This window comes from Trematomus bernacchii, unplaced genomic scaffold (assembly GCF_902827165.1).
Source record: "Trematomus bernacchii unplaced genomic scaffold, fTreBer1.1, whole genome shotgun sequence".
Taxonomy (NCBI): Eukaryota; Metazoa; Chordata; class Actinopteri; order Perciformes; family Nototheniidae; genus Trematomus; species Trematomus bernacchii.
In genome coordinates, this window is record NW_022987313.1 from 2,125,484 (window position 1) to 2,150,778 (window position 25,295).

The 25,295-nt window shown below is 39.7% G+C and overlaps 2 protein-coding genes across 2 annotated transcripts; both read right to left on the minus strand.

The window, feature by feature from the left end:
• Positions 1–30: 30 nt before the first annotated feature.
• On the minus strand, positions 31–9,916 carry LOC117478633 (cell surface glycoprotein 1-like; the record flags this gene model as incomplete). Its single annotated transcript, XM_034125611.1, is given in 5 exon segments — positions 31–865; positions 1,624–2,180; positions 2,612–2,792; positions 3,081–3,203; positions 9,833–9,916. Coding segments are annotated over 4 exon segments (1,554 nt in total). The 5' UTR covers positions 9,833–9,916.
• A 6,923-nt stretch (positions 9,917–16,839) lies between these two features.
• LOC117478707 (G-protein coupled receptor 151) lies at positions 16,840–18,148 on the minus strand. The gene has a single exon (XM_034125617.1). The coding sequence runs from the start codon at positions 18,143–18,145 to the stop codon at positions 17,012–17,014; it is 1,134 nt and encodes a 377-aa protein (XP_033981508.1). The 5' UTR covers positions 18,146–18,148; the 3' UTR covers positions 16,840–17,011.
• Between the last annotated feature and the right edge of the window lie 7,147 nt (positions 18,149–25,295).

Here is a 25,295-nt window from a genome sequence, read left to right on the forward strand (position 1 = left end):
TTTTGATCAGGGGAGCACAGGTTCAAACACCACTGCAGTCAGCATGTCGTTGTGTCCCTGGGCAAGACACTTCACCCCAAATTGCTCCTGTGGGGATTGCCCACAGTATTGAGTATGTAAGTCACTTTGGATAAAAGTGTCTAACAAGTAACATGTAATGTATTCAATCCACTTAATTCTTAAACCTCCACCTTGCCATCACCAGGGCAAAGACGCCCACTCCTGCAGCCATCAGAATGTACTTAGTATTATTCGACTTCTGCTCGGGGGAGATATCAGCAGGTGTGGGCTCAGAAAGGAGGCAGTTCTCACCAGAGGGGGTGTTTACACTCAATACAGTATCACCAGTGTTGGTGGACACTGGTGATGCAGGGGTGATCTCTTTGGCTGCGTCACCATTCATGATTTGAGCTCGTGGTATTGAGCTTTGGCCGTCTAGGTCAAGGATAGACGGCTCCTCGGATATATGCACGACATTCTCCAGCACTTGCATATCCAAACTCTCACAGGGAGACTCGTAGTGGTTTTCCTCCGGTTCGCTGTGGTTAGGAGCGATGCCGTTCTCCTGGCATGGCAGTGCGGTATTCACAGTGGTGGAGCATGCGGGGAGGAGGGAAGAGGTCACAGCTTCTGATGCAGCATTGCTGATTTCCAGACGCTCACTACTCCCCGAATAGGGCTGCACCGGTTTTCTTTGTTCAGGGATAGCAGGGATAGCATCTTGTTGTGGGTGGATGCTGAGGAGTGGGCCAGGTTTGCTCAGACACACAGAGTTGTCATCACAGATAGAGGTGTCCGTCTCTGCAGCAACCGGCAGGGGGGAGGTGGCAGCTTCAGTTTCTGTCTGAGGGCTGCTTTCAATAACCTGCAGGAGACAATTACATGTCAATTTAGTTGTTGATTTTTTAAATCTGTGTAGACAATATGTTCAAAGTTTAAATGAATGTATCCATCTCTGTTTCACTGTTAAACAAAAACTCAACATCATAAGCTCCACAGAGGTAATTATTGAAGGCCTTATATACAGTTCCTCTCATTTGTATTAAAATGCTACATACAAAATGCTGCTGACAAAAAGTAGCTTTTCACGAATCATTTTTACATTATGAATACTTTTCTGCAAACATTTAACATAACAACTATTTATTACGCCAGGAATGGGAAATAGCAACAATTGCAACACTTATTCAATAAAAGGTTCACATAAATCTGCAGAAAATAAAAATGGAATTCCCTTTAGCAAAATGCTCTGACGTCCCCTCTTGTAAACAGTTACGCAGTGTACTGTATATGTCTTGGGCTTTTATTGTGAAAGGTATGGACAGAAGGATCTGGTATGTGCTGCCTTTTTCAATGTTGAAAGGAACAATAAAGTTTGCAGCCTTGATGTTGTTATAGACACTTTATGTTGTGGTTTTATAATCCTCATAAAGATACATATAAGTGTATGTTTTGACGTGACATCTGTTACACAACGTGATTGGTTGATGCCTTTATAGTAAAGCTCAAAGAATGCAACCTTATTCCATAAACAAAACACGTCATACATATAATATTTACGTTCTGTGAAAAGTATTTATGACTTCAAAAAATCTTTCAAAATTCATTTATTTTGGTATTCACCTGTGTCGCAGGCGGCACAGACGTCTCTTCAGGCAGCAGGACAGGAGCAGGTTTCATGTCCACAGGGGGAGTGGTGTCCTGGACCGGAGGCTTCTCTGGAGTTAAAGTGAGGAAAGAGGATCCATCGGTCACATCCGAGTTCATCTGAGATGGAGAGGGACTCTGTGGAGGACTGATCTCCGTGGAGGTTGTTGTTGTTTTGACAGGATCTTGGATGGATGGAGTTTCTGTTTCCAGCTCCTCAGCAGGGGGGGGTGGTTGCGGAGGGGCCACAGTGTCGATCAAAACCTCACTGTTTCCTGCGCTCACCTGATCGGGGATCGCAGCATCATCACCGGAGACATCCTCGATGTCGGATTCACAGTTTTCCACCGGCTCCTGGTGAGAGTTGCTCTCAGGAGGAGGAGTTGATGGAGGGGGTTCCACTTCACCCTGAGTTGGCTGTGGAGGGGAAACCACCTCAGGAACTTTGGCTTCTGCACTCGGGGGGGCTTGTGGCTGCACAGGGATTTCCAGAGAGGGTGAGGCCTGGGCAAGTGGCTCTGCAGGAGCTGGTGCTAAAGCAAATTATGACATCATCAAATCCATTTTGAATCCTTTTTCAAATAGACAATATCATAGCCCTTGACACTCAATGACATACTCTTATTATAGACACTGTGTGTTGCATTGATACACATCTATCCTGCACATTTCTGGCCCCTGCATGGACAGTTCACAGCTTTATACACTCTTTTTACAGTTGAAGCAAAACAGCGACCATCAGAGATAACTCTGTGTCGTGAGAAAGTTGTGTAGGACTGAAATAAACCTCTTGAATTCTCAGTGTAAGATTTACTGTATTGGCTGTATAAGATATACGGTACATCTAATGCTTAACGATGCCCCTTGGCTGTAGTAATATCTTTTGAACTCACAACTTCTCGTAGATAATTGCATAACTCCACACATTAATACACAGTTCTAGGTACTTGACTTAAAGACTTACTGTTGGTGCCTCGCAGAGTGTCGTATGCTGTTCTAAGCCCAGCTGCTAAAAATGGATGCTCACACGCCTCGAGTGCTTCGATTAACTGCTCGGGCCAGTTTTCTCTTCTCTTCAGACAGTCCAGCAGAAGCACCATGCCGTCATAGTTCCCACAAACCTCTCTTTTTGCCTCAATGTTTTCCTATAATTTAGATTATATAAAAAAAAACACATACATCAATTCCTCAGCTTCTTGTTGGTGAAATACTGATGATTTTTAGTGGAGTTTATTATTCACAAACAACTGTTTCTGTCATCAATGATAATTAACTGTATTGTTAAACTGTCAATCTCCCAACCTACAATAAACAAATGTAAACATCCTTGTCAATGCTAATTAGGGGGTTTTGTCAAAAACATTTGACAACAATTTTGGGAGATTTGATCCCCCCAGCTCTAGTGTCAGGCCCTTCTTCCTGTTAAAACGTACCCTGTCGTGAGAAGTCAAGCAAGGCAGGTGGCTCATTATTTCTCTCACTTGCACCCTGCGCACAATGGTCGGCATTTCCCGCCGCAGATACCCATTGTACAGCTTGTCACTGGCAAATGACATCTGTGAAATTAGAAAATAGAAAAAAAGACAAAGAGATAGTAAAGACTTCAACTTCCATATTTGTTCCTGCTCTAAATTCCCACGTCCTTTGTTTACAATGCAATTTCGCTAAGTTGTACTTCTTCAGTTGGCAAGGCATATTTATGACATGCGAGATGTGAAAGTATCCAAAAAAAGTCTTAGGAAATCTTTTTTGTCTGCAATGATTACAACCACACTTACAGGGTTTTTACCATAGACTGTATATATAAATGGACGTAGGGTCCGTGACGTCACCCATAGGATTCTGCAGAGTTGCCGAGAAGCCCTTAGTAGGCGGAGTCGGCCACTAACGGCTCGACAGTGGCGTCAGAGTTCCACTCCCGCCTGCTCCAAATAAGGGCAAAGAGGCGGAGCCGAGGCGGGACCTGCTGCCACCGGGCTGGAAGTTCCAGAGCTAGCTGAAGCTACCAAGCTAAGCTAACATGCTCCCCATCTGCACACTGCCGTCGCATTTTACGTTTCTAAGGTAAGCGGACATGAGACTATTCAGCAAAACTATAAATAATAATCTAAGTTGAGTTTTTAGCATAATACTTCAGAATCTTAAAATCCCTTAACGTTTGTATGCAATTGTGCTAAATTAAACACTGGAATCAAGCAAATATTAATGTTTGCATGACATTAGTTATTTATATTTTGCCATCACTTAATTATACGTTTAATACATTTAAGTTAAGCTAAGGTACATGTGATGATAGCTAGTTAGTGCTCTTACCTGTGAGGCCTCCTCCAAAACAGCATTATAACCAGACTGTATCATTAAAACTAAGTACCAGTTCTAGATCCTTGACTTTAGACAAACAATTCAAAAGACAAAATGTATTTAAAGACCAATCTTTATTTGAAGATGCCTCTTAACCTGAGATATTAGTTATACAGTAATAGTATTGACAATCTAAAAAAACTGAGCAACTCAACAGTCAACTTTATATTTCTTATTGTCTAAAGCAGGGGTTTTCAAAGTGTGGGAAGGTGAGCCTCCCCTCAGAGAACATATGAACAGCCGCGCCCCCCCTCCCAATTATTATTGCTATTATTATTATTGTTGTTATTACATTGCATTTCAAAGAGGTCCAGTAAGAGAACATGTCATTAAATGCTCTGTTTTCGCTGTCTACCTTCCGCCATTTGAAATTATTCCGACTGTTTCTCTCCTCTTGTCTCGTCTCTGTGAGTGTTTGAATCTATTGTGCTGACTCACTGACTGCACCGATTTGATTGGCTGAGTAGCGTCACCTCCTTAAAACATTAAACAATCACTTTTTAAAACCTTTTTATCTTTATGTTTTAAACATATTGTATAAAACTCCTCCACTACTTGGACTATTCCTTGCACCCCTCTAGAATAAGCCCGAATGGTCTCAACCATATTGCATCAGTAATAACGTGCACTTGTTGACTTGTTATAACAAGATCGCAAGGACACTGGTAGCGATCGTACAATTGAGTGTTGTTCAGTTTGTGTGTTGTGGAACATGCGTGTCCGTGCATGAAAATATACCACACACCCAATTACAATAGCATGTTCAATTCACTACCCTGGAAGTTAATAAAGTTGTTAAAGTTGGAACAGCCTGTGGACAGCCGTTCTTCCTTGCATGTCAGTCGCCGACACCTTCTTACAGAGGACAGGCACATCTAGCTGCAGCACGACCCGTATATTTTCGCACGCCGTGTTCTCAACACATATCTTTTAAACATTTTTAACATTTTCAACATCGTGGATACATCCTTATATGCTCCCGGCAACACACTGAACGTCAACTTTATCTCCTTATTACACTCACCCCTACTTTAGTGGGAACAATGAGTCTGCGTCTTTGATGCACACAGGAATAAACGCAGATCATCCTCTGGCTGCAGCCTTGACCGGCACTTCCTTTGATCAGAGTCAATGCGGAAAACCCGCACTCACACAGGTAGGTGGAGGTGAAGGGAGTGAGCACTTTAACAGCCTTTTTGGCGAGGTGGGGGAACTCGGTCTCCACAGACAGGCAAAAGTGTGCAAATGTCACTTTACTCGTCTTTTTCTCGTTATTATTTTTTCTCACGCTGCGCCTCCCCTGAAGCTCTCTGGCGCCCCCCAGGGGAGGCGCGCCTCACACTTTGAAAACCGCTGGTCTAAAGCATTTATTATTTTCATTTTTCCCCTCTCATATTCAGTGTGGACGGATTGAGACAGCGTGGTGTCCAGAGAGCTGCAGAGACTTCAGAGAGAAACCTCCGTGTGATGGACGTCCTGTCTGTTGGTTTGGCCGGAGAGGACTGAGGGTCTTTCCTCTGTGAGGAGGACCAGACCTGATGGAGGAGCCCATGCATAGCTGATACCACCTGATCAGGCCTAGTCTGTCACTTTATTTGACTAAATGTGTTTACTTATGGACAGAAGGTGTAAACCTATTAAATGTATATGTGCTTTTTATTTAAAACATGTTTGATTAACTTTTGGTTCACATTTCAATAAATTGAAATTGTATTTGCACTCCTTTTGTCCATTATTCTTACTGAAAATGTTAGATTACACATTCACATCCGACTGAAGATTGGCCCCATTTATTTGCGTTGCAAACTCTGCGGTACAAGGTACACGTTGTGAAGCTCATGAAGTGAGGCAAATAGAAATAATCAGCTGATGGAGTGTAGATGTGGAAATAGGTGCATTCGATCAGCTGACTGTGTTTTCACAATAAAAATAGTTTCTTAGTGAATGTCCTGTACTGGTCTTAACATCTCATAACATCAGCTTTTAATTTTCCTATTGGATGTTTTTCTTGACCCTCGGAGAAAGAGGAGATGTTGAGTCGTGTCTTTCAGGCATGTCCTTTCCTAACAAAAATTACAGGAAACATAAAACATATTATTGCAGAACAAGTGTGTTATTTATGAAAGAGGTGTGTTTGTGTTTAGGGGCTGTAGATATAATTATTTTGTAATTGTAATGTTTTTTTTTATTTCAACAGTGAGCTACAAAGACAATCAGATTATGAATGAACAGTATGAAATTCATCAACATTGAAATGTATTTTATTATCAAAATAATATTTAACTGTTATTAAAACAAGCTTGCTCTGTTGTCTCACTGAAAGAATAACTTCTACCACGTTTTTACAGACAATATTGAGAGATAAATAGCAGTTGTCACTATGCGTTAAATATCTTTGCCTTCAATACATTAAATTAGAAAGCTGACAAAGTCATATTGCTTGTTAACATCTAAATGTAACTTTTTGCATGGAAAAAGCCCTCAACTTAACTGATGTGTAGGTGATCTAGTATTTAGTATTGTTTAATGGAATGTATAGCAGTGTATTAAAGTCAATACTTCATTTATTTAAACCAATATCTTTCTTGATTCTTTGTACAGTATGAAAAAAGAGTATTTGTACCTGTGCTGAAGTTCACTGCTGTGAGGAGTCCAGTTCTGTCTCTCACTCTCTGGTCCAGCCTGTCTGCATCACCTGGACACTTTAAACAAACAGATATATATGTAAAGAACCATGTGTACAAACAATATAACTTATTATCTTCTGTTGAACATGTTGGATTGTGTATTGTCCGTGTCAGGGTCCTTTTTATTTTACTGTAACTTTGGAAGTTGTGTTACCAATGCTTACTGTTTATTTGATACCAATTTGGTAATGCAATTAATAAAAACAACAAGGTTTGGGTTCGTTCTTCAGATGACTGTGATGTTAACGTGTAAGCTCAATAATGAACTCCAGCTCAACCAACCATATTGTAATATCTAAGTAATCATCTTGAAATATGACATTAATAATTGTAATATACACACATCTTATTGTGAGGTTGATTTCACATACACTACTTCGACGTTAGCTTGTCTACATACTTGAGCATAGCCAATTTAAATTAACCTTAGCGATGCATACAGTTCCTACCTACATAATAAAATATCTCTCTAAGTTACAAGGATGACCTTATTTTATCAACCTCAAACAGAAGCCTTTTGTTCTACAGTATTATCCCGCTTAACACTTGTCTATTTCGTTTTAACCTTTATATATATACAGTCTATGGTTTTAAGTTAACTTGGAGGCTTAGATTAGCATCGTTAGCACCGATGTAGCTACCACTCGCTTACACGCTAACCCAAGCCTTAACATTCATTACGTAGCTGATTGAAATCATAAACACATAAATAAAGTACTCGAATTTCACTTACCGCAAAACGGCATTCATGCACCGTCTGTTTTAACCGCAGAGCGAGTCACAATAGTCCGTTATATAAGCATGAAGAACAAACAAACACGGCCGGGGTCAAGTTGTGTTCCCTGGATGAACTGAGAAGGCAGAGTCCCTGTAGCTTCACGGACGGAGCAGCTAGCAGAGAGACAAGAAGCTAACAGCAGCAGTCACTTGACAGAGCTGTCACTCAATGTGACCACGCCCTAATTTATGCAAAAACGTTAAGACCTAATATAAATAAAAGAGTCATGTTAGAAAACAATTCACTCACAGATTCATAATCATGAAGGTGGAATCTAACTATATACATAATAATATTTATTGCATCCAGGGCTAGAAACGTTTTTTTTCTGCTGTGAAATTGGGCATTTTAACATGGGGGTCTATGGAAATTGCTCCTTTCTGCAGTCATCGCCTATCGGCCAATATATGAACTGCAGTTTGTGGCACTTCCGTATTGGCGTCCCGGCTCTTCCCCAGAGTTTGCCGCTTGGTTTTTACTCGATGAAACCGAAAGTGACAGTGGAGATCAGCCACCCTGCAGCATTATTGGTAAACATTAAAATTCCCTTACAGTTTACGAGAAACATAAGAAATAAAAACTCTGCTTCCTTTCGTGTTTCGTTTCAATGGGAGGACAGCGCTCCTATACTCAAGGTTGCAGCTGTCTGCAGTACTACTGTAAGAAGTTGCACAGGCCCCTAACCATAGAGTGGCGAAGTCCCTCCCACTTACTTCCGGGGTATGGGACCTTATTTCGGAAAAATTATGCATTGAAGTCAATGGGGAGAGAAAACTTATCTTTCGATCCCGTTTGAATTGTGCCATGAATTACACATATGATGTTTGTCAATCTTAAAAAATCATTTCCATGTCAAAAAAGTCACAGTTTGTCTTAAAACTGTTGAAATATAAGACTTTGAAAAATACGAAACTAGAAAGACTACAAATCCCAGAGTCGCGTAAGTGATGTCACAATTGAGACACTACGATACACGTATAATACCGTATATATACGATCAGCGCCATATAGATAGAATCTATCTATATGGCGCTGGCTAAGATAAGATAACTTTGTGCCTGTGTGCTTAGTACCAGGTTGTTATTATACCAGCAATGGGTCTTGCTCGTTCTTTCGCTTCCCGTCTGATGAAAGAGGAGTGTGTGGATCAAGTTAGCTACCTAGCTAGTAGCTAGCACGTTAGTTAGCATTACAGCCTTGTCATTTTTATTAGCCTTAACATGAAGTAACATTAAGTAACCCAAAATGTTAAACAGTAAGAGTAGTAGTCATATTTCGTGAACCCTTTGAATAGTACTGTCACCGGTGTGATCATTCTATAATACACAATTTAAGCCCGGGGGAGAAATGCTAACGCTAACGCTAGCGATCTTCTCTACTTCATGCTATCTGCACAAATGGTTGACATTAAACATTAAAACGACCAGGCAGTTCAGAGAGAATCAAAGGAAGGAAGGCAGGCAGCTTTGCATGACATTCTTCAGGACGTGTTTCATTGTAGTGATAGTGAGGGTAGTCTCTTGTGTTGACAAGACAGTAGTGACGGCCATCTTGGCGACGTGTGTTGTTGACCAGAGATCAGATGTAGTTCTTTGAGCGTTTCACACAAACAAATGTGTTACTTCACAGTTTTACGACACATTTTTTTTTTTTTGACTTGCAAAATTATCTTTTAAATTGACAAACAACATATGTGTAATTCATGGCACAATTCAAACGGGATCGAAAGATAATCTTTCTCTCTCCATTGACTTCAATACATAATTTTTCCGAAATAAGGTCCCATGGAGGTCCACCGGAAGGGGAGGGACTTCGCCACTCTATACTGGCAGGACATGACAGTCACTTTACTTGGCAGTATCTTTGCCTTCCCAAGACGGTGGGTCAAATGTCATGCATAGCAGTAAAGTCCCATTTACTGCTTGTATTTGAAGCAGTCTGAGAAAGCTTGCAAGTAGGGACAAGCAAACAAGAGTGACAAGAAGTGAGAGCAGATATATTTAGATCTACATATTGGCATGAGGAAATAACCCATCGAGCAAGTTTTGGAGTAGAACAAATGACTATGCAAGATCGAGGGATATTTTAAAAAATGTTTTAAATCCTCTGGAGCAGAGAGAGGAGCTGTGGATTATTGTTATTGATTGATACATCGGTGTTTCTTAGGGTAAAAAACACTAAACTCATAACTTAAAATTATTCGTTTATTTAAAAGAGCACATGTTCAATGTTAAAAATGACAGTAGATAGATTAGTTGCAATTTGGTGCGGGGCTCCGTTGGCGGGGCGCAGCGGATGAGACAATGGTATACGGGAAACACATTACATTCAGTTTAATTAATCGTAATAAAGTGCTCACCTTTCGAGTTGTGGTGCCTCGGCAGTATGTGACTCCCTCGCAAAAGCTATTCCTGCTCTCACAATAAAAGCTGCGTTGTTGTATCGTTCACACACATCTGCGCAGAGGCGCTGCGCAGAGGTTACCTTCGAACTCCCCGTTCTCGATTCCTATTGGACAACAGCACCGTCGATCAAAGAATGGACCAATAGGATTGAGGTCAAACTGTAAAGAAGGCGGGGCGTGCTTAATCTTGATTTTTGCTGAGCTGTGTGTGGAATGTCTGCAGAATTGGAGTGGATCTGGATTTCTGGTTTATCTGACTTTGACACACACACACACACACACACACACACACACACACACACACACACACACACACACACACACACACACACACACACACACACACACACACACACACACCACACACACACACACACACACACACACACACACACACACACACACACACACACACACACACACACACACGTTTATTCCAGCATGGAAAAATAGGACCAGTTCATTTGTATTTCAAAATTGTAATAAAGCTGGTATTCAACAACAGGCAATCCAGGTGCATTAAAGCAGGCAGTGGTGAAATGTTAATATAGCATATAACATGCTTTGCCAAGCTTTTTGCGTGCAAAATGTTGAAATATGTCTTGTGCTATATCTGCTATTAAATTGATACAGTAACCACATCTACATAAAACATGATACACAATAAGCTACATTAAAGGTAGGGTAGGTAAATTTGAGAAACCAGCTCGAGATCGCTAGAATTTGAAAATACACAACCGGAGAAAATCTGCCACTTCCTTATAGAGCCCCTCCTCCAACACACACGAACGCGCACATGACCAATGAGGGCACGAGATAAGTTTGTGCACAGATGGAAGGCTGACAGGCAGGTAGGCCATCCAGTTATTTTAGCCGGGCCGGCTAAAATGATTGGTCGTACTTTTTACAGTATTACAGCTTCCACAGATGACATTTTTTTATGGATTTTTTGTCAAAGCACTTAAGATATTCATTGCTATCGGGATGTTAAGAGCATTCCATGGAATATAACAAAAAGTGTATCTCGAGCCGGTTTCTCAAACTTACCTACCCCACCTTTAAGAGGAGCACCAGTTACTTGATGGTGAGGACTAAATCAATGTTAAATAAATGGAGTACGCAGCACAGAATTTAAGTAATCCACATTTAATCATTACTCATCTATACAGACAACGATGAGCATTGCAGTGGCAATATTTATTTATTTATACATTTATTTTTTATTTTTAAGTATACCTGCTCTCACCATTTATCCATAATTCATTTCTTTAAAGACCTTTTTTTAAACAAATATCATTATTATTAACCCCCTTTTTATTACCCAAAGAAGGTCTGTACACTTTTAGGCTCCAAATACATTATTTATGTATATCTCTCCCTATAACAATATGTGAGGCAACATTCAGGTCTGTCGTCCTTCCCTGTCAGATCTGCTGAATACAAAAAAAAATACCTTCAATGATATTAAAAGAAGATTTGTCTTTTGTATGACAATAATCCTACAATTTAATCTATTTATGGAAGAAAAAACAATTACACTACACACAAAACTGTCTAGGGTAAATATATTGTTAAAAAAATCCCAACTATTGTATCATTGGTCCAGAAGAAACACATAATTAGTTTTAATTGCCGTCTTATTCTCAAGGTTTCTTATCGTGGTGATGCCAGAAGTGAGTTAACATGAACAGGATCCCAGTAATCTGAATTACTGAAGGATTATGGCAGGGATAATGACATAAGGACGGATGTTCGTTCATTATATAGCAGGTTAGTTACAGGGATTGAATACATGTAAGTGCACTGCTTGAATGTAGAGGTATTTCATGATTAAATGCTCTTTTAATGTCTGTAAAGATGTAATATTATGTTTGCATTATTCATGTTAAAGTAAAGCCACTTCTGCCAAAATGTCTCGTAAAAAAATTGCCATTTTTAAATTGGATTATTTTGGTTGCTTTGCACTGCACCTGTCAATCAAACATTGTGGGTGGAATTTGCCTGTGACAAACTGTCATGCATTTGTTGGTCACTGCATGTAGGTGGTGCTCTTTCCTACTTTACTACTCAATTTCTTCCGAGATTAGAGTATGTGTACTCACTGCAACTCAGACATTTAAACCATATCTGTATTACGCAGAGAAGCTGGATGTATCTAGAACGAAGATATAAATGAGTCCCATTTGTATTCTTCTAGGGTATGAGTAGACTTACAGATACCACTTTTACTTAAAAAACATAACAGAATTACAAATGTTACATTTCTTTTTCACTTTTTAATATATAAATATACTACTCTCATGACCTTAGATAACCAATTTTTTTATTTTTTTTTATTCTTTATTTATTTGGGGTCACATTATATTAAAAGTACAGTTTTTCAAATCATATATTTTTAGAGACCCGAAAATGACAAATGAAATGGCAAACAAAATTAGTCAAAATAAAATAAAAACGAAAAAGTACACAGGGGTTGTTTGAAATGGAAAATGTCTACACATGTACATATGCATACATATCAACATACACATACAATACACATATGTGTCCATGAATACACACCTATACATATACATTCAATCGGTGTATAGAAACACAGTCAAACAGATGACAATTTCAAGCACCAAAACAATAAATCCATACGAGTAAAATATTTAAATCATTTGGGATGCATTTGAATATTGAACTTTAAATGATGGTTATTTTCCATTTTTGCCAAATAAAGATTGCTGCATGTCAAAACAAGATAATAACCCTTAATACGTAATGCCTGAATGACCACTTGTTATTTATGTTTGTCTTTTAAAAGTAACTGTATTGTCTTCAATATGACATATGACCAACTAAACTGTGTAAAGCATCTCAGTGCCACAGGACTTTTTCCACAGTGTGCGAGAAAAAAAGGTTTTTTTATGAAAACAATTCTAAAGATATTTGATCAAAGCACTGCAGTCTATACATCGGAGTGTTTGTAACATGCAGCTCAGAGAAAGCTAAAACTAGTGAGTCTTGGTTTGAATCAAGTCAAACCTTTCATCCCATCTTGCAGGGCATTGCTTCTTTTGCAAGATGAAGCACTCGGATAAAGCCACAGCGAGAGCCTGAGGGCAACATCAACAATCCATCACGGTCGAGTGGGGAACAATAACATCATCTACGTCTCAATAAAAGAGCAGGACTGGTCTCTTGTCAGAAGACTTTAGCTTTACAACTACAGCGCTCTGCTCACAAATGTGTTCATAACAAGAATGTAATGCAGCACAGGACTGCACAGATCTTTCCACTCAGCTTTAGTGGTATTTCATGTATTACAAATGGAATTATGAATGCAGAAAAGAGTTCTCTGTGACTGTTAAGCTATTACATATTTTATCATTACATTATTTTTGCTCATGTATTAGTGTAAAAGCTCATTTTGATCTATTAACTATATGATATGGATTTAGATGTGGTTTGTAATAATTCAGAAAACAGTAAGAAATGCTGTCATAATTACCCAAAGTCACACCTTAACAATGTTGTTGTTTTCCGACCAAAAGTACACAATTATCAAAGGAATCAAAACCATGAAAGTTGTGAAAAAGAAAAGCTGAACCTCTTCACATTTATGATGTCATTATGTCATGGAAGTGAACAAAGGAGTCCAATGGAGGCGTTTCGGGCAGTGGGGGAGTGTGTGGGAGAGAAACTATACCTCTGGAGGGAACTTTTTAGCCTTTGAGGATCATTTACATGCACAAAAACCCTAACCCTATACAATAAAGTGAAAACTCCCAAAATCATAATAGAGCCCTTTAAATAGGATTTTCAATATAGGTTATTTTTAATGTAGCTAAAGCTGTCAAAAAACTGTGCAAAAATGTACAATATTTCCTTTTGAAGTATACATAAAGTGACATCTGCTACTTAATCCTACCTTCTTGTTATTCTCTTCCTTTTGCTGATCAAACCTGACTGCTTCTTCATTTAATATGAGTTCAGCTCTTGGTTAAAGCTGATGAGTTCAGCCTTCAGCAGAGACGGATGACCTTTGACCCACATATGAAGGAGCTCACTGTCTGCATGAATGATGCATGAAATGGCTTTCATTGGTATATTTTTTACAAGCACACTTAAGGGAGCTATGTAAAGCAGAAATGGGACCGTATAGACCTCATCCCCTGAAGGCAGTTCAATTTCTATTATGTTTAGATAGCCAAGTGAACCAGGCATTGTTGCTGCTTACATACAGTATCATTACATAACAGGATTCATTATGGCTTCTTTGATGATGGAAATTACCACTTACTGTATATCTGAGAACATTTAACTTCTAATGAGATTGTTGCAAATAGTATCTCTTAGTAACATGAAGGAGGAAGAATTGATGATATTTGTGTCATATCGCTGTGGGTTATGACAAAGTGCCCTGACCTCGACCCTGACTCTCCGCTGAGTGCATGGCGGTTGTCCGTAAAGTGCTGTGTCTGTGATCTGAGTCGTGTATTGCTCACACATGATCTAACACCATCGAGTCAAAGGTCAAATCACCATTGGGGTTCTAACCCAGTTAAGGCAGCAAACAGAATGGGGAGAACAGTAAACACCAATTAATTTCATTCTTTCATCATAGAATTGGGCCTGCATTCTTATTTAAATCTCACCAATGTTATCATGAAGTTAAATCATGCACATTGGTAGGCATAGAATGTGCATATTGAGGCTTATATTAAAGGGGCCCTATTATGCTTTTTGTGTGTTATATAGGCTTTTGTGCATATAAATGGTCTGCAAATGCTAAAATCCCGAAGTTCCCTCCAGAGGGAGTTTCTCTCACACACACTCCCCCCCTTGCCTGAAACGCCTCAGTTGTTTACTTCTGTAACATAGTGACATGACTGCGTAACAATCACGCCTTTGGCTAGCGCTTCGTCGTGTTTTGCATAACAGGCTTAAGGGCGGGACATCTGTAAGCGGTTGATCAATCATAACACTTAACCAATCAGAGCAGACTGGGCTCTCGTTTAAAAATAAAGCACTTTTTGAACACTAAAGCATGTAAACATGTCAAACTCAATGTTCATTTTGTCTATACACAAACCTTCCAGAAAGAAAAAAAAATAAAAAATTAAGAGAATAAAAATATTGAACAAATTAAAATAGAACAATAATAAGGATACAAATATTTAAAAAATGAAAACATAAGGACAAAGCAGACCACCACATCTTTAAATATCATATGTGAGTGTTCACTTGAACAAATGACACTGTTTTTACATACAGAAATTGTAAACTGAATTTATAAATATTAAGGTCAACATACAATAAAGACTTTGCTATATAATTGCTCTTAAAACCAATCTACAAAGTCTGGTACAAAAGCTAATCATCTACTTGTTGTACTTCAATGCTGCTGTGACTGTGATGTCTGGTATTCAGTGTAGTTTTATATAAAGCTCTATAAAAAGTGTGAATAATAAAAAAAAGAAATAAAAAAAAAGATGAACCCACAGGGGCATCACACCAAGTGACCCAAGGGCAGACTTTTGGAGACACGGTCTATTGAATAAATGATGTGCCGGAGCACAAGCATGATGAAGAGGGGTTTTCAATTTTTACTCGACCTGTAACCTTTCTTTTCACTCAGGCAGACTAAAATGTCAAATCTGCCGCGGAGTTGGAGCCACGGGCGGCCGCTGCTTTTACTGGATACACACAGACGACTAAAAGCAGGTTTTCCTTTCCTTTTCTATTTTTAACCAACGCCCAAAGGTTAGTCTGTTAACGCAGGTCACGTGAGGGGGAGATGGGCAGCTGACCATCCTCTGTACATCATACTGTAGCACCACAAACATTAAGATTCAAGTATCTAACGGTGTCTGGATTCTTGTCTCAAATGTGTAAAATGTGAATTTACTGCAGAGGTAACTCAAACTACACGCTTGAGTTGTCACATAAATGCTTTAATGATGCCTCTGATAACTTTATCACTTAATGTGTACTTATCTATCTGCCTTAATAGTTGAATATAAGCAATGTGACATTATAGGAATATTTTACTCCAATCGTTCTAATATCTATAAGCACTATGTAAACAATGTGCTTAACACATTACAAAACTGTTATAAGCAGATATGAGCACCTTTAAAGTGTTTCTTAATGTATTTTCACCCATAAACATTTAACTGATTTTACCTATACATTAATCCATAAAATAAAAAAGTGTTTGTTGCACATTATAATATAGTTATAAGCAGATAAGGGCATTTTAAAGTTTTTAATAGTGCATGTTTACCCTCAGAAGAATTTTTTTACTTAGCACTAAGTAAATATTTGATGTACAGTATCTGTCAATATTTATTAATACTTAGAAAAAAACTGATAAGTCTATTTAAAGACACATTTTGTATGTTTTACTCCATAACATGTGTTAAACAACTGTTTACTAGTCACTTGAAGTTGATCACTTTTGGTATATTATGTTGATTAAATGCATTGCTTTAACTTTAAGAACATGATACACTGTACTGTAGAGTTCTGAGTACTTCGTTCACCATTATGCATTGTGAATATGTTTTAAAATGTATGACTATGAAATAAATACTGCAGAATGCACTTGTATGCCTACTTCTTCATGCTAAATGAGGAAAAATAAAGAAACACATTGACCAGTGTTTACACCACTGCTTAATCTGCCAAAATGCTGCTTTCACTGACATGACCTAAAACATGCAGCTGGATTAGTACTGATTTTTAATATGGAGAAATGATCTCTGCATGTCATCTCATAACAATTAAATGGAGAGATTTTATGGTCGAGTTGTATTTTATCCGTGATTAAAGTAGGCTGAGTGATTGTAGCTTTGATCAAAAAAATAAAAAACAGAGCAGTCCATATTTGAGAATGTTTTATTATCCATGTACACAATCACAACAAAATATGACATAATGTCCTGAATGTTTACATTGGTTTGTACAAAGCTCCTCTAATAAAGTTGTTTTAAACTGCAGACAGATATTCAAAAGAGAAACACACTGAAATACTTTATTTTACATCTAATAACAACATACAAACAGCTGTTCAACGAGGGTATGCACTGTGGGTCAACACACTAGAAACAAGCCGAGTAAAAAACACTTTTCACATCTGATTCTCTACAACATTTTCTCTTCTCTCTCCCATGGAACCGGATCCTGCTCAACCTCGACGTGCGTATTCCTGCGCCCTGTCCAAAAGTGCTCCACATCTGGGATGGTCTTCTCCCCCTCCTGTGCGATTGCGTTTTCCACGGAGTTGGCCCCCACTTCTGCTCCGTTTCCCTCCGTTTTTTGACACTTGTTGCTGGGAAGCGGCTTCGACCCTCTGCAGGACGCGATGAAACAGATCTGGATCAGTCCTTGGCGCACGTCGTCGTACATGGTCATTAGGATCACCGGAGAGAAGGCGCTGCAAGCGTAAACCATGACTTGCGCAAAGATGATCAAACCCACGGGAGGCTTGTTGTACCCTAGCCTGATCCAGGTGAACGTGCCCCACTCTGGCAGCAGCATGAGCCCCAAAGCTCCACTGAGACACAACAAAACAAGGGTGACTTTGCTCTGGTGCTGCGGGCTGGGTGCGTGGTTCACCGCGGTGTGCAGAGCTTTGGTGTAGTAGGCAATGGTGAAGATGACCGGCACCACATAGCATGCAGTTGGATAAATCTTGTAGAACAAACTCATGAAGTCGGCTGCACACGCTGGCATTTTGGAGACGCAAATAGTGTCTCGGGCATGAGGCACCAGAGAGGCGAAAAGCATCTGGGGAATTGGAAACATCATGGACACGACGCAGATAAACGCCACGGCTCCATGGATCCACGTCGGGATGTTCGGGGGCCCCGTGTTGGGACTGGGTACCAAAGTGTGTTTGGCTCTTGTTGTGACTGCAAGGAGTAAAGTTTTTGCAACCACACACGAGTGCTGGAACCAGTCCGTGGTGCTGCACACGAAGCTGCCCAGGGTCCAGGTCTGCTTGTAGTAAGTGACCGCGCGCACAGGAGCGCACAGCAGCAGGATCGCCAAGTCCAAGGAGGCCAGAGATGAGAGGAGGACTTTCACCTCGGAGCCCCTTTTGTTTCTAAAGTCACGGATCAAAATCAGCAAAACGAGCAAATTCCCAACTGCTCCGGACACGCAGATCCCGATGAGGACAACAGGCATGGCTGTCCTGGTCTCCTCCCCCTGGAGAAGTTGGACTCCTCCAACGAAATCAAAAAAGGACACATTTGCTGGTCGATTAATATCCATCTCCTAAATTATAAAAAATGCAACTTAAATGAAATGTTGTGTCTTTCAAGTTCCACTTTATCCTGCAGATGTGTACGTCCTGGAGGAAAAGAGAAAACAGAGGAGCTGTCCAAAGCGTGTTGGTGCTGAAATGCTTCCGATGCGGTCGTGATCGTATCAGCAAGTGGAAGAGCAGGATGGCAGGTAGGCTATTTCAAGTGCTGCCATTTAGCAACCACTCACGTCATATTTCACCAGTGTGCAGCTCCTGGCTGCAGCCAGTACAAATGTGAGCGCAGCCTGATGGGATTTACATTCAAAAACCTCAGAGGGTTAAGTTATCGCTCATAATTAAAATCTAGATTAAAGTCTCTGACCTTTACTTGAATCCCTGACGAATAATTGGTATATGTGCAGCCATATGAAATATGCACATTTATATCAGGCAATAAGAGGCAATGCAATACTTGCAATACTCAATAAAGACAAAATCTTTTAATATTTCTTAATGTTGTCTTAATGTATGCACAGTACCAAAAATGTTCTCTTAAATCACTGACTTAATGGCTCAAATGTCTCTTACTTGCAAACTGAATTTGCACTCAAGTACAGTCATGGCCAACATATCATAGCCATACATGTTAGGGCTACCTAGATAACATTAAAGGTGGGGTAGGTAATTCACTTCAGAAACACTTTTTGTTATATTCCATGGAATGCTCTTAACATCCCGATAGCAATGAATACATGAAATGCTTTGACAATAAATACATAAAAAAATGTCATCTGTGGAAGCCGTGGCGCTGTAAAAAGCACGACCAATTATTTTCACCGGCCCGGCTAAAATAACTGGATGGTCTACCTGCCTGTCAGCCTTCCATCTCGTGCACAAACTTATCTCGTGCCCTCATTGGTCATGTGCGCGTCAGTGTGTGTTGGAGGAGGGGCTCTGTAAGGAAGTCTGAAGGAAGGGACAGATTTGTTTCGGCTGCGTAGTTTCCAATTCTAGCGCACTCGAGCTGGTTTCTCCATTCTTACCTCTACCTTTAAGTGTTTGAGGTCCTTTAAAGGACGCTATCCATAACACATTTAAAAGGTGCGAAGAATACGTTTTTCTATGGCTCATTAAACACAGCCTGGACCATAATGACCATTAGCTTAAGGTAGCTAACATTGTCAACTTGTGGTTTTTCAAAAGTTAGATAGCTCCCTTTAACTTATTGTTTTATTTAGTTACTTGATTAAGAGTTTTACCAAAAAAAGATTACAGTACAACTTGCTAATAGGCACCTTTTTTGCCACTTTAGTTACAGAAAAAGCAACAGCTGTTATGCATATTTTTTACATCACTTTGCAATCGCCAAGCGCATACGTCTCTGAAAACTATGCAAGACATTTTAAAACAAATGTTATTTGGATTTCCTGGTAACTTATTCTGAATCTAAATAAAAACTTATCACCTGACAACAAATTACAAGTTAAAGCTAGGACGGTGTATTTTAGAAACATTCCTCCTACATTGGTGCAAAGTTACCTCAAAAAAAGACATTACACTGATTTACAGATGCCTCTGTCCTAATGTAAGTCAACGTAAAAAGTCTAATGGGTTCACTTGACTGAAAGTTGTATTTCCACCGTTTGGCCACTATGAACATTTTCTTCAACACCTTGATCGAAACGCAATGAAATCCTCAAAAATGTTCCTTTCCACAACCAAAGTGGCTTCTCAATACAGAATATTACTCTCCAATGAGCTGTTGGATAGCTTCGTTTTTAATATACGAGCATGCTGGATGATGGTTCCCTTGAAAAAAAGACTATGACATTTTTCCATTGGATACTTGAATATTGCACTAAAAAAGGCTCCGTGGCAAACAAACATTTATGATATACATGTCTTTTTCAGCAGAATAATCTCCACATATTATGATTTTTAAAGCGTCAATGCAATCTTCATAAATGAAATGCTAGGAATGGCCAATAAACTCACTACAGCACGGTCACATGACAGCTAAAAGCAGCTAATATTTGGCGGGATGAAGTTTAGAAATCTCACTTAGCAGCTTGTTAGCAAACACCGTTCTTAAGATATAGAAATTCACAATTTGGCTCTTTACTGATGTAATTTATGTTGTGGAACATCAAGTTTAAATCTATCCAGCTTAATTAACCACCACAGACCTTATTTCAGACACCTGACATAAAAAAAATTGACTTGCACATTAGTAAACCAGAAGTAGGCCTATGCAAAAACACATTTACCTTTATTTTACTATGACTGTAACTGATGGTGGACTAACAACATTTTAAAAATGGCATTGACGAAGATGTTGGCTATGGCCGATACCCTGCACGGAAAAGTCATTTCGGGGTCATACTATGACCGGTTTTACTAGAAGCTACTCACACTGTGATTAAAATATTGATGCATGAAGTTCAACAAATGTCAGGCTCATTACCATTTAAATACAGTGACCCCAATGCATAAGTGCACGAAGCCGACTGCACCACAGAGCGAGACGTGTTTACTTGACTTGAAGAGCATCCGGGGAGGAAGTGTGAGGGTGAGGGAGGTGGGGGGGGGAAGGGGTTGGATGCGGAGAGGTGAGGGTGCCCACTCAAATTCTGTCACCTCCTCTAAGAGGGCTGGTTGCTAGGAGACGGGAGCCACCATCACAGTATGGGGTTAGGAAGATGTGAGGTTTCATGAAGTAGTGAGAGAAACGGACGGGTACTGAGGGAGGCTTTAAAGCAGCTCTGGGGCTTCAGATGTAATGAGTGAATTGTCCCAATGGTCTGATTGCAGAGGGGAAAGGCTCCGGTGATATCTAGAGGTGGGATATAAAAGCACAAGCAGGGATTCTGCCTGCGGGCGTGCAGTAATCAGAGATAAATGATATGTTGTGTGCAAGGCTAAGAATAAGAACAGCTTTCAGCACCCACTGATTTAGAATCAGTGTGAAATACACAAATGTGACATTTATATCTGTATTTCTTCATGCCGAAAAGATCATGTAATATACAGGATCCAACATGTTTCTGGATATATAATTCATAATATAACATTTGCAAATAACTTCTCATGAGATTCAGCGTCACTGAGCAAGATTAAAAGCAAAGTTAAAGAAGCCCTGTTATGCTCTTTTGAGTTGTCCCTCTCCTGTAGTGCGTTATAGGTTGTGTGCATGTAAAGGGTCTGCAAAGGCTAAAATCCCAAAGAGTCAACTCTCCCAAAGACGCTCCTCCCGCCTGAAACGCCTCAATTGTAGTTCTAGTTTACTTCCATGACATTGTGACATCACTGCATAACAGTCACGTTAGCGCCCCAACACATTGTACGTGATAGGCTAAGTGGCGGGTCATCTCTAAGCGGTTGACCAATCACAACAGAGCCGACCAGCTAACCAATCAGAGCAGACTGGGCTCTGGTTTCAGACAGAGGGTGAAAAGAGGTGCTGCAGCACAGGCAGTATGAGAAGACTAAACATCTCACAATCGAGGCACAAAATACAAATATGAACCTGAAAATGAATATAATATATCCTCCTTAAGCAAAATTAAATGTGACTAATGAGTTTTTTAAGGATTTCCAAGACATTATAGTCTCAGCTATTGCAAGGATTGAAATGAAATGTGGTACAATCCCATCAGGATAAACTGAAAAACGTTGGTGACCCCTTGACATTTGAAGTAGCGCATCATCAGGTGAAAATGGAAATTGCCTTTAGCCACAGCCACAGCTTTTTATGTTTGGTGCAATTGATGGACTCAGGGTGCTGACGTGTTTGAAAATAGTGTCCTCTTGTATACTCTATGGCAGGGGTGTCAAACTCAATTTCATCGCAGGCCACATTCGCATAAAGGTTACACTCAAAGGGCCGGTTGTAATTATATAAATATATAATATATATATAAAATAATGTATTATATTACATTATTGCCTCTGAATTGGATTATTATCGGATAGGATAATAACTTAGTAATTAACTACGTCTGAAAGCAGAAGTCCAGGGCAAATAATTGCAAGTCTCTTCAGTGCGCATGTCACAAAACGAGATGCATTGTGGGACATGTAGTTGATGGGCAACCTGCTTCTGTAACCGTATAATAAACCTATTATATTCTTTGCAAGCTCTTGCGGGGCCACATAAAATGAAGTCGCGGGCCGGATTTGGCCCCCGGGCCTTGAGTTTGAGACCCCTGCTCTATGGTATAGATACAACATGATAAAGTGCTCTTCCAGTGAAGAAGTGCTTGTTATCAGATTTTAACATGCTAAAATGAGATGGTGGACATTTAAAAACTGCTCAATAATTAGCATGCTATCATTGTCATTCTACTCATCTCAGTATTATATGGTAGTGTGAGCATTTGCCTCAAAGCAGTGCTATGCAAAACAGTCTCACTCAACCACCAGCATGGCAGGAGACTCTTATGGCGCATTTCCACTACACGGCCTCGCTCGGCCTCGCTCGGTATGGCTAGGCCTCGTTAGGACTGGCTCACTTTATGGCGCATTTCCATTACAGTTTAGGAACTGGGGTAGTATCTATGGTAACGCAGTGTAGGCGGAGCCGTGACGTCATCTTCAATGAGAACCCCAGAAAAACAACACAGCCGTTAGCTGTTAGCACTCAGAGCTCACAGCTCCTCATATATGTTCAGAAATTAGACAAAAGTTAAACAAGTACAAACCACAGACTGCCTGTGTCATGGCGAATACAGTCGCTGCTTTATTTATGTCTGTATAGGCCGTTGTTGTGAGTGTGGACGGTCGGAGCATATACTGCGTTAGCTTAGCCAATCTCCATTTAGAAAACACGCATTTTAAAAGGTTTTTCGCCTGCCGTCTGTCTGCAGACTTGTCAAAGCATTAATTCATGGTTTTTACTAACCGGTATCAGTATGTTGTTACTTCGGCATCATTTTGAAACGTGTATTACAATTAAATCACGGTCAAATATGTCCATCTTGTTGTAGTTGTAGCCCCCTTGCCAGCGATTCTCTCTCTAGTTTAGCATACTCAGCCCGACTCAGCCTCGTTGTCTCTGGCCCTAGAACCACGATTTTATGAGGCCAGAAAAACTGTGAATTAGGACCCGCCGGCCGGTACTAGGCCAAGTGGAAATGCAACCAAAAACGGGCCGCTGACGTCACAGCCCTCTTAAACCGTGCTCCGCGCTGTAGTGGAAACGCGCCATTAGTCCTGTATAATATATTACATTATGGATGAATATCACAAATTGCTATCCATTCAAAAACTCATCCACTTGAGAGGGAATAAATAGCTTGAAGAAGTCGAGGAGATTCTGTCAATCGTGATTTTCCATCATAAGGTGCAATAATGTGCTGCAATTTCTACCATTTGTCTATTTAAAAAAAGTAAGTTAGTCTGTAAATGGCGGCAGTATAGTCATGGAACAAAATACTTTCTGGGCAGTGACCTGAAAAGATGAAAGTAATTTTGAATCGTGCGTGCGACTGCATTTACTGTCTGGTACTTAGACTTTAATTGTGTGGCTTTTCTTTTGTGAGAAACTGAAAAACAGGAGAAAATGCCCATGAATTTATTTTAGCCTCCACCACTCCAGCCTAGACTGAATCAGTATTGTGTGAGAGTTGGATTCGTCACTTCCCCCTAAGGCTTTTACAGAGCCGGAGAAGGACAAAATAACAAACAAAAAAATGAAAATGATAAAAAGCAGAGGGAGGAAGTGAACAAAAACCCAGCGCTGAGAGTCTGTATGAACTGCAGTAATGTTCCCTTTGGAGATATTCCATTAGTAGAAACAAAGATGAAGTACTTTTAGGACCACAGGGGTCTGTCCTAAAAAGGGTTAGAAAAACCTTGCTGTCATACATTTCTATCCCAAATCCATTGATGCAGAAAAGCTTTACAAAATATCAAAGAAAATAAATGCAGCGTCATTCAGATGGGAGATCAAAGGTAAAAGGTCTCCCCAGGTAACCGCAGACATGAACCACATTGTTATTGACATGGGGAATTAGCAATTTGTTGTTGATGTTGCGACCCTCTTTCACATGACTGCTTTCAAGTTGAATTCAATGTATTCACAGACAGTTGGAAAACACAAGATCACAACACAGAATGGAGATATGTGAAATGAGGAAAACAGGATGAGATCTCCAAAGCTTGAGAATAAGAAAACCAAATAGAAAGTATTTAAAATATCTCACCAACACTTACTCACATTGGAAAGGGTAGATTTAATATATATAAAAGTGTTGAAGCTACAAAACACCTTATAATAACCAAATACCCTACAACTCACTAATCCTACTAAATGGTCCCAAAACAAACCGTTTATTTCATTAGTCTAAATATGGTTTGAAATATGTACGATGAAATAAACATATGACAAGGGACAGTAATGGATCAAACAACATGCAGTTGAGATTAAAATGACATGTTTAGAAGACCACAGCCTGGTATCTATCTCTCAGATATTTCACCAAATGCTTTTTGGTGTTTTCCCTTTCCTGTGTGTAGGTTTTGTTCATGTAAATCAGGGGTGTCCAAACTACGGCCCGGGGGCCAAATGCGGCCCATTTTTAAACTGCCCTCTGCAAATTCAAAACGTATAATGTAATACGGCCCACAAATGAAACTTGTGCTTGTCATATATTGTACTTTTTATGTAAGCCCACTTTTTAAATAAGTTCAGTCAATAAAAATTGGAAATATTTTCAAACAAATCTTAGTTGATAAAAAAAGCCCAATAACTTAATTATATTAATTATTGAAATCTACCCTTCATATTTCCTCTTATTATAAGCAATCTGAAGCTTCTGTTTTAAGGAATGAGCTGCCAACAAAATGAATGAAACCCTATGGAGAGCTGTGCATATTCAAGTATCAAGAATAACTTACAGTACTTATATTTGATTGATTTTGCTAACTTCTAATTTAACTTATGAGGCAATATATCTCACCTCTAGTGAGCGGCCCAGCCCTTCGTATATTCTTCTGTGTGTGGCCCTCGGTGACAAAAGTTTGGACACCCCTGATGTAAATGGTCTGCAAAGGCTAAAATCTCCCATACACTCCCCCCTTCCTGAAACGCCTCCATTGGATTCCTTTGTTTACTTCTGTGACATAGGGGCCGTTTTTCAATCGCAAGGATATTGGCTTCCAAGCCAATATTTCAAG

Bases quoted from the DNA above. Each gene is read 5' to 3' on its own strand.
- LOC117478707 (XM_034125617.1), bottom strand. From the start codon at position 18,145: ATGGATATTAATCGACCAGCAAATGTGTCCTTTTTTGATTTCGTTGGA.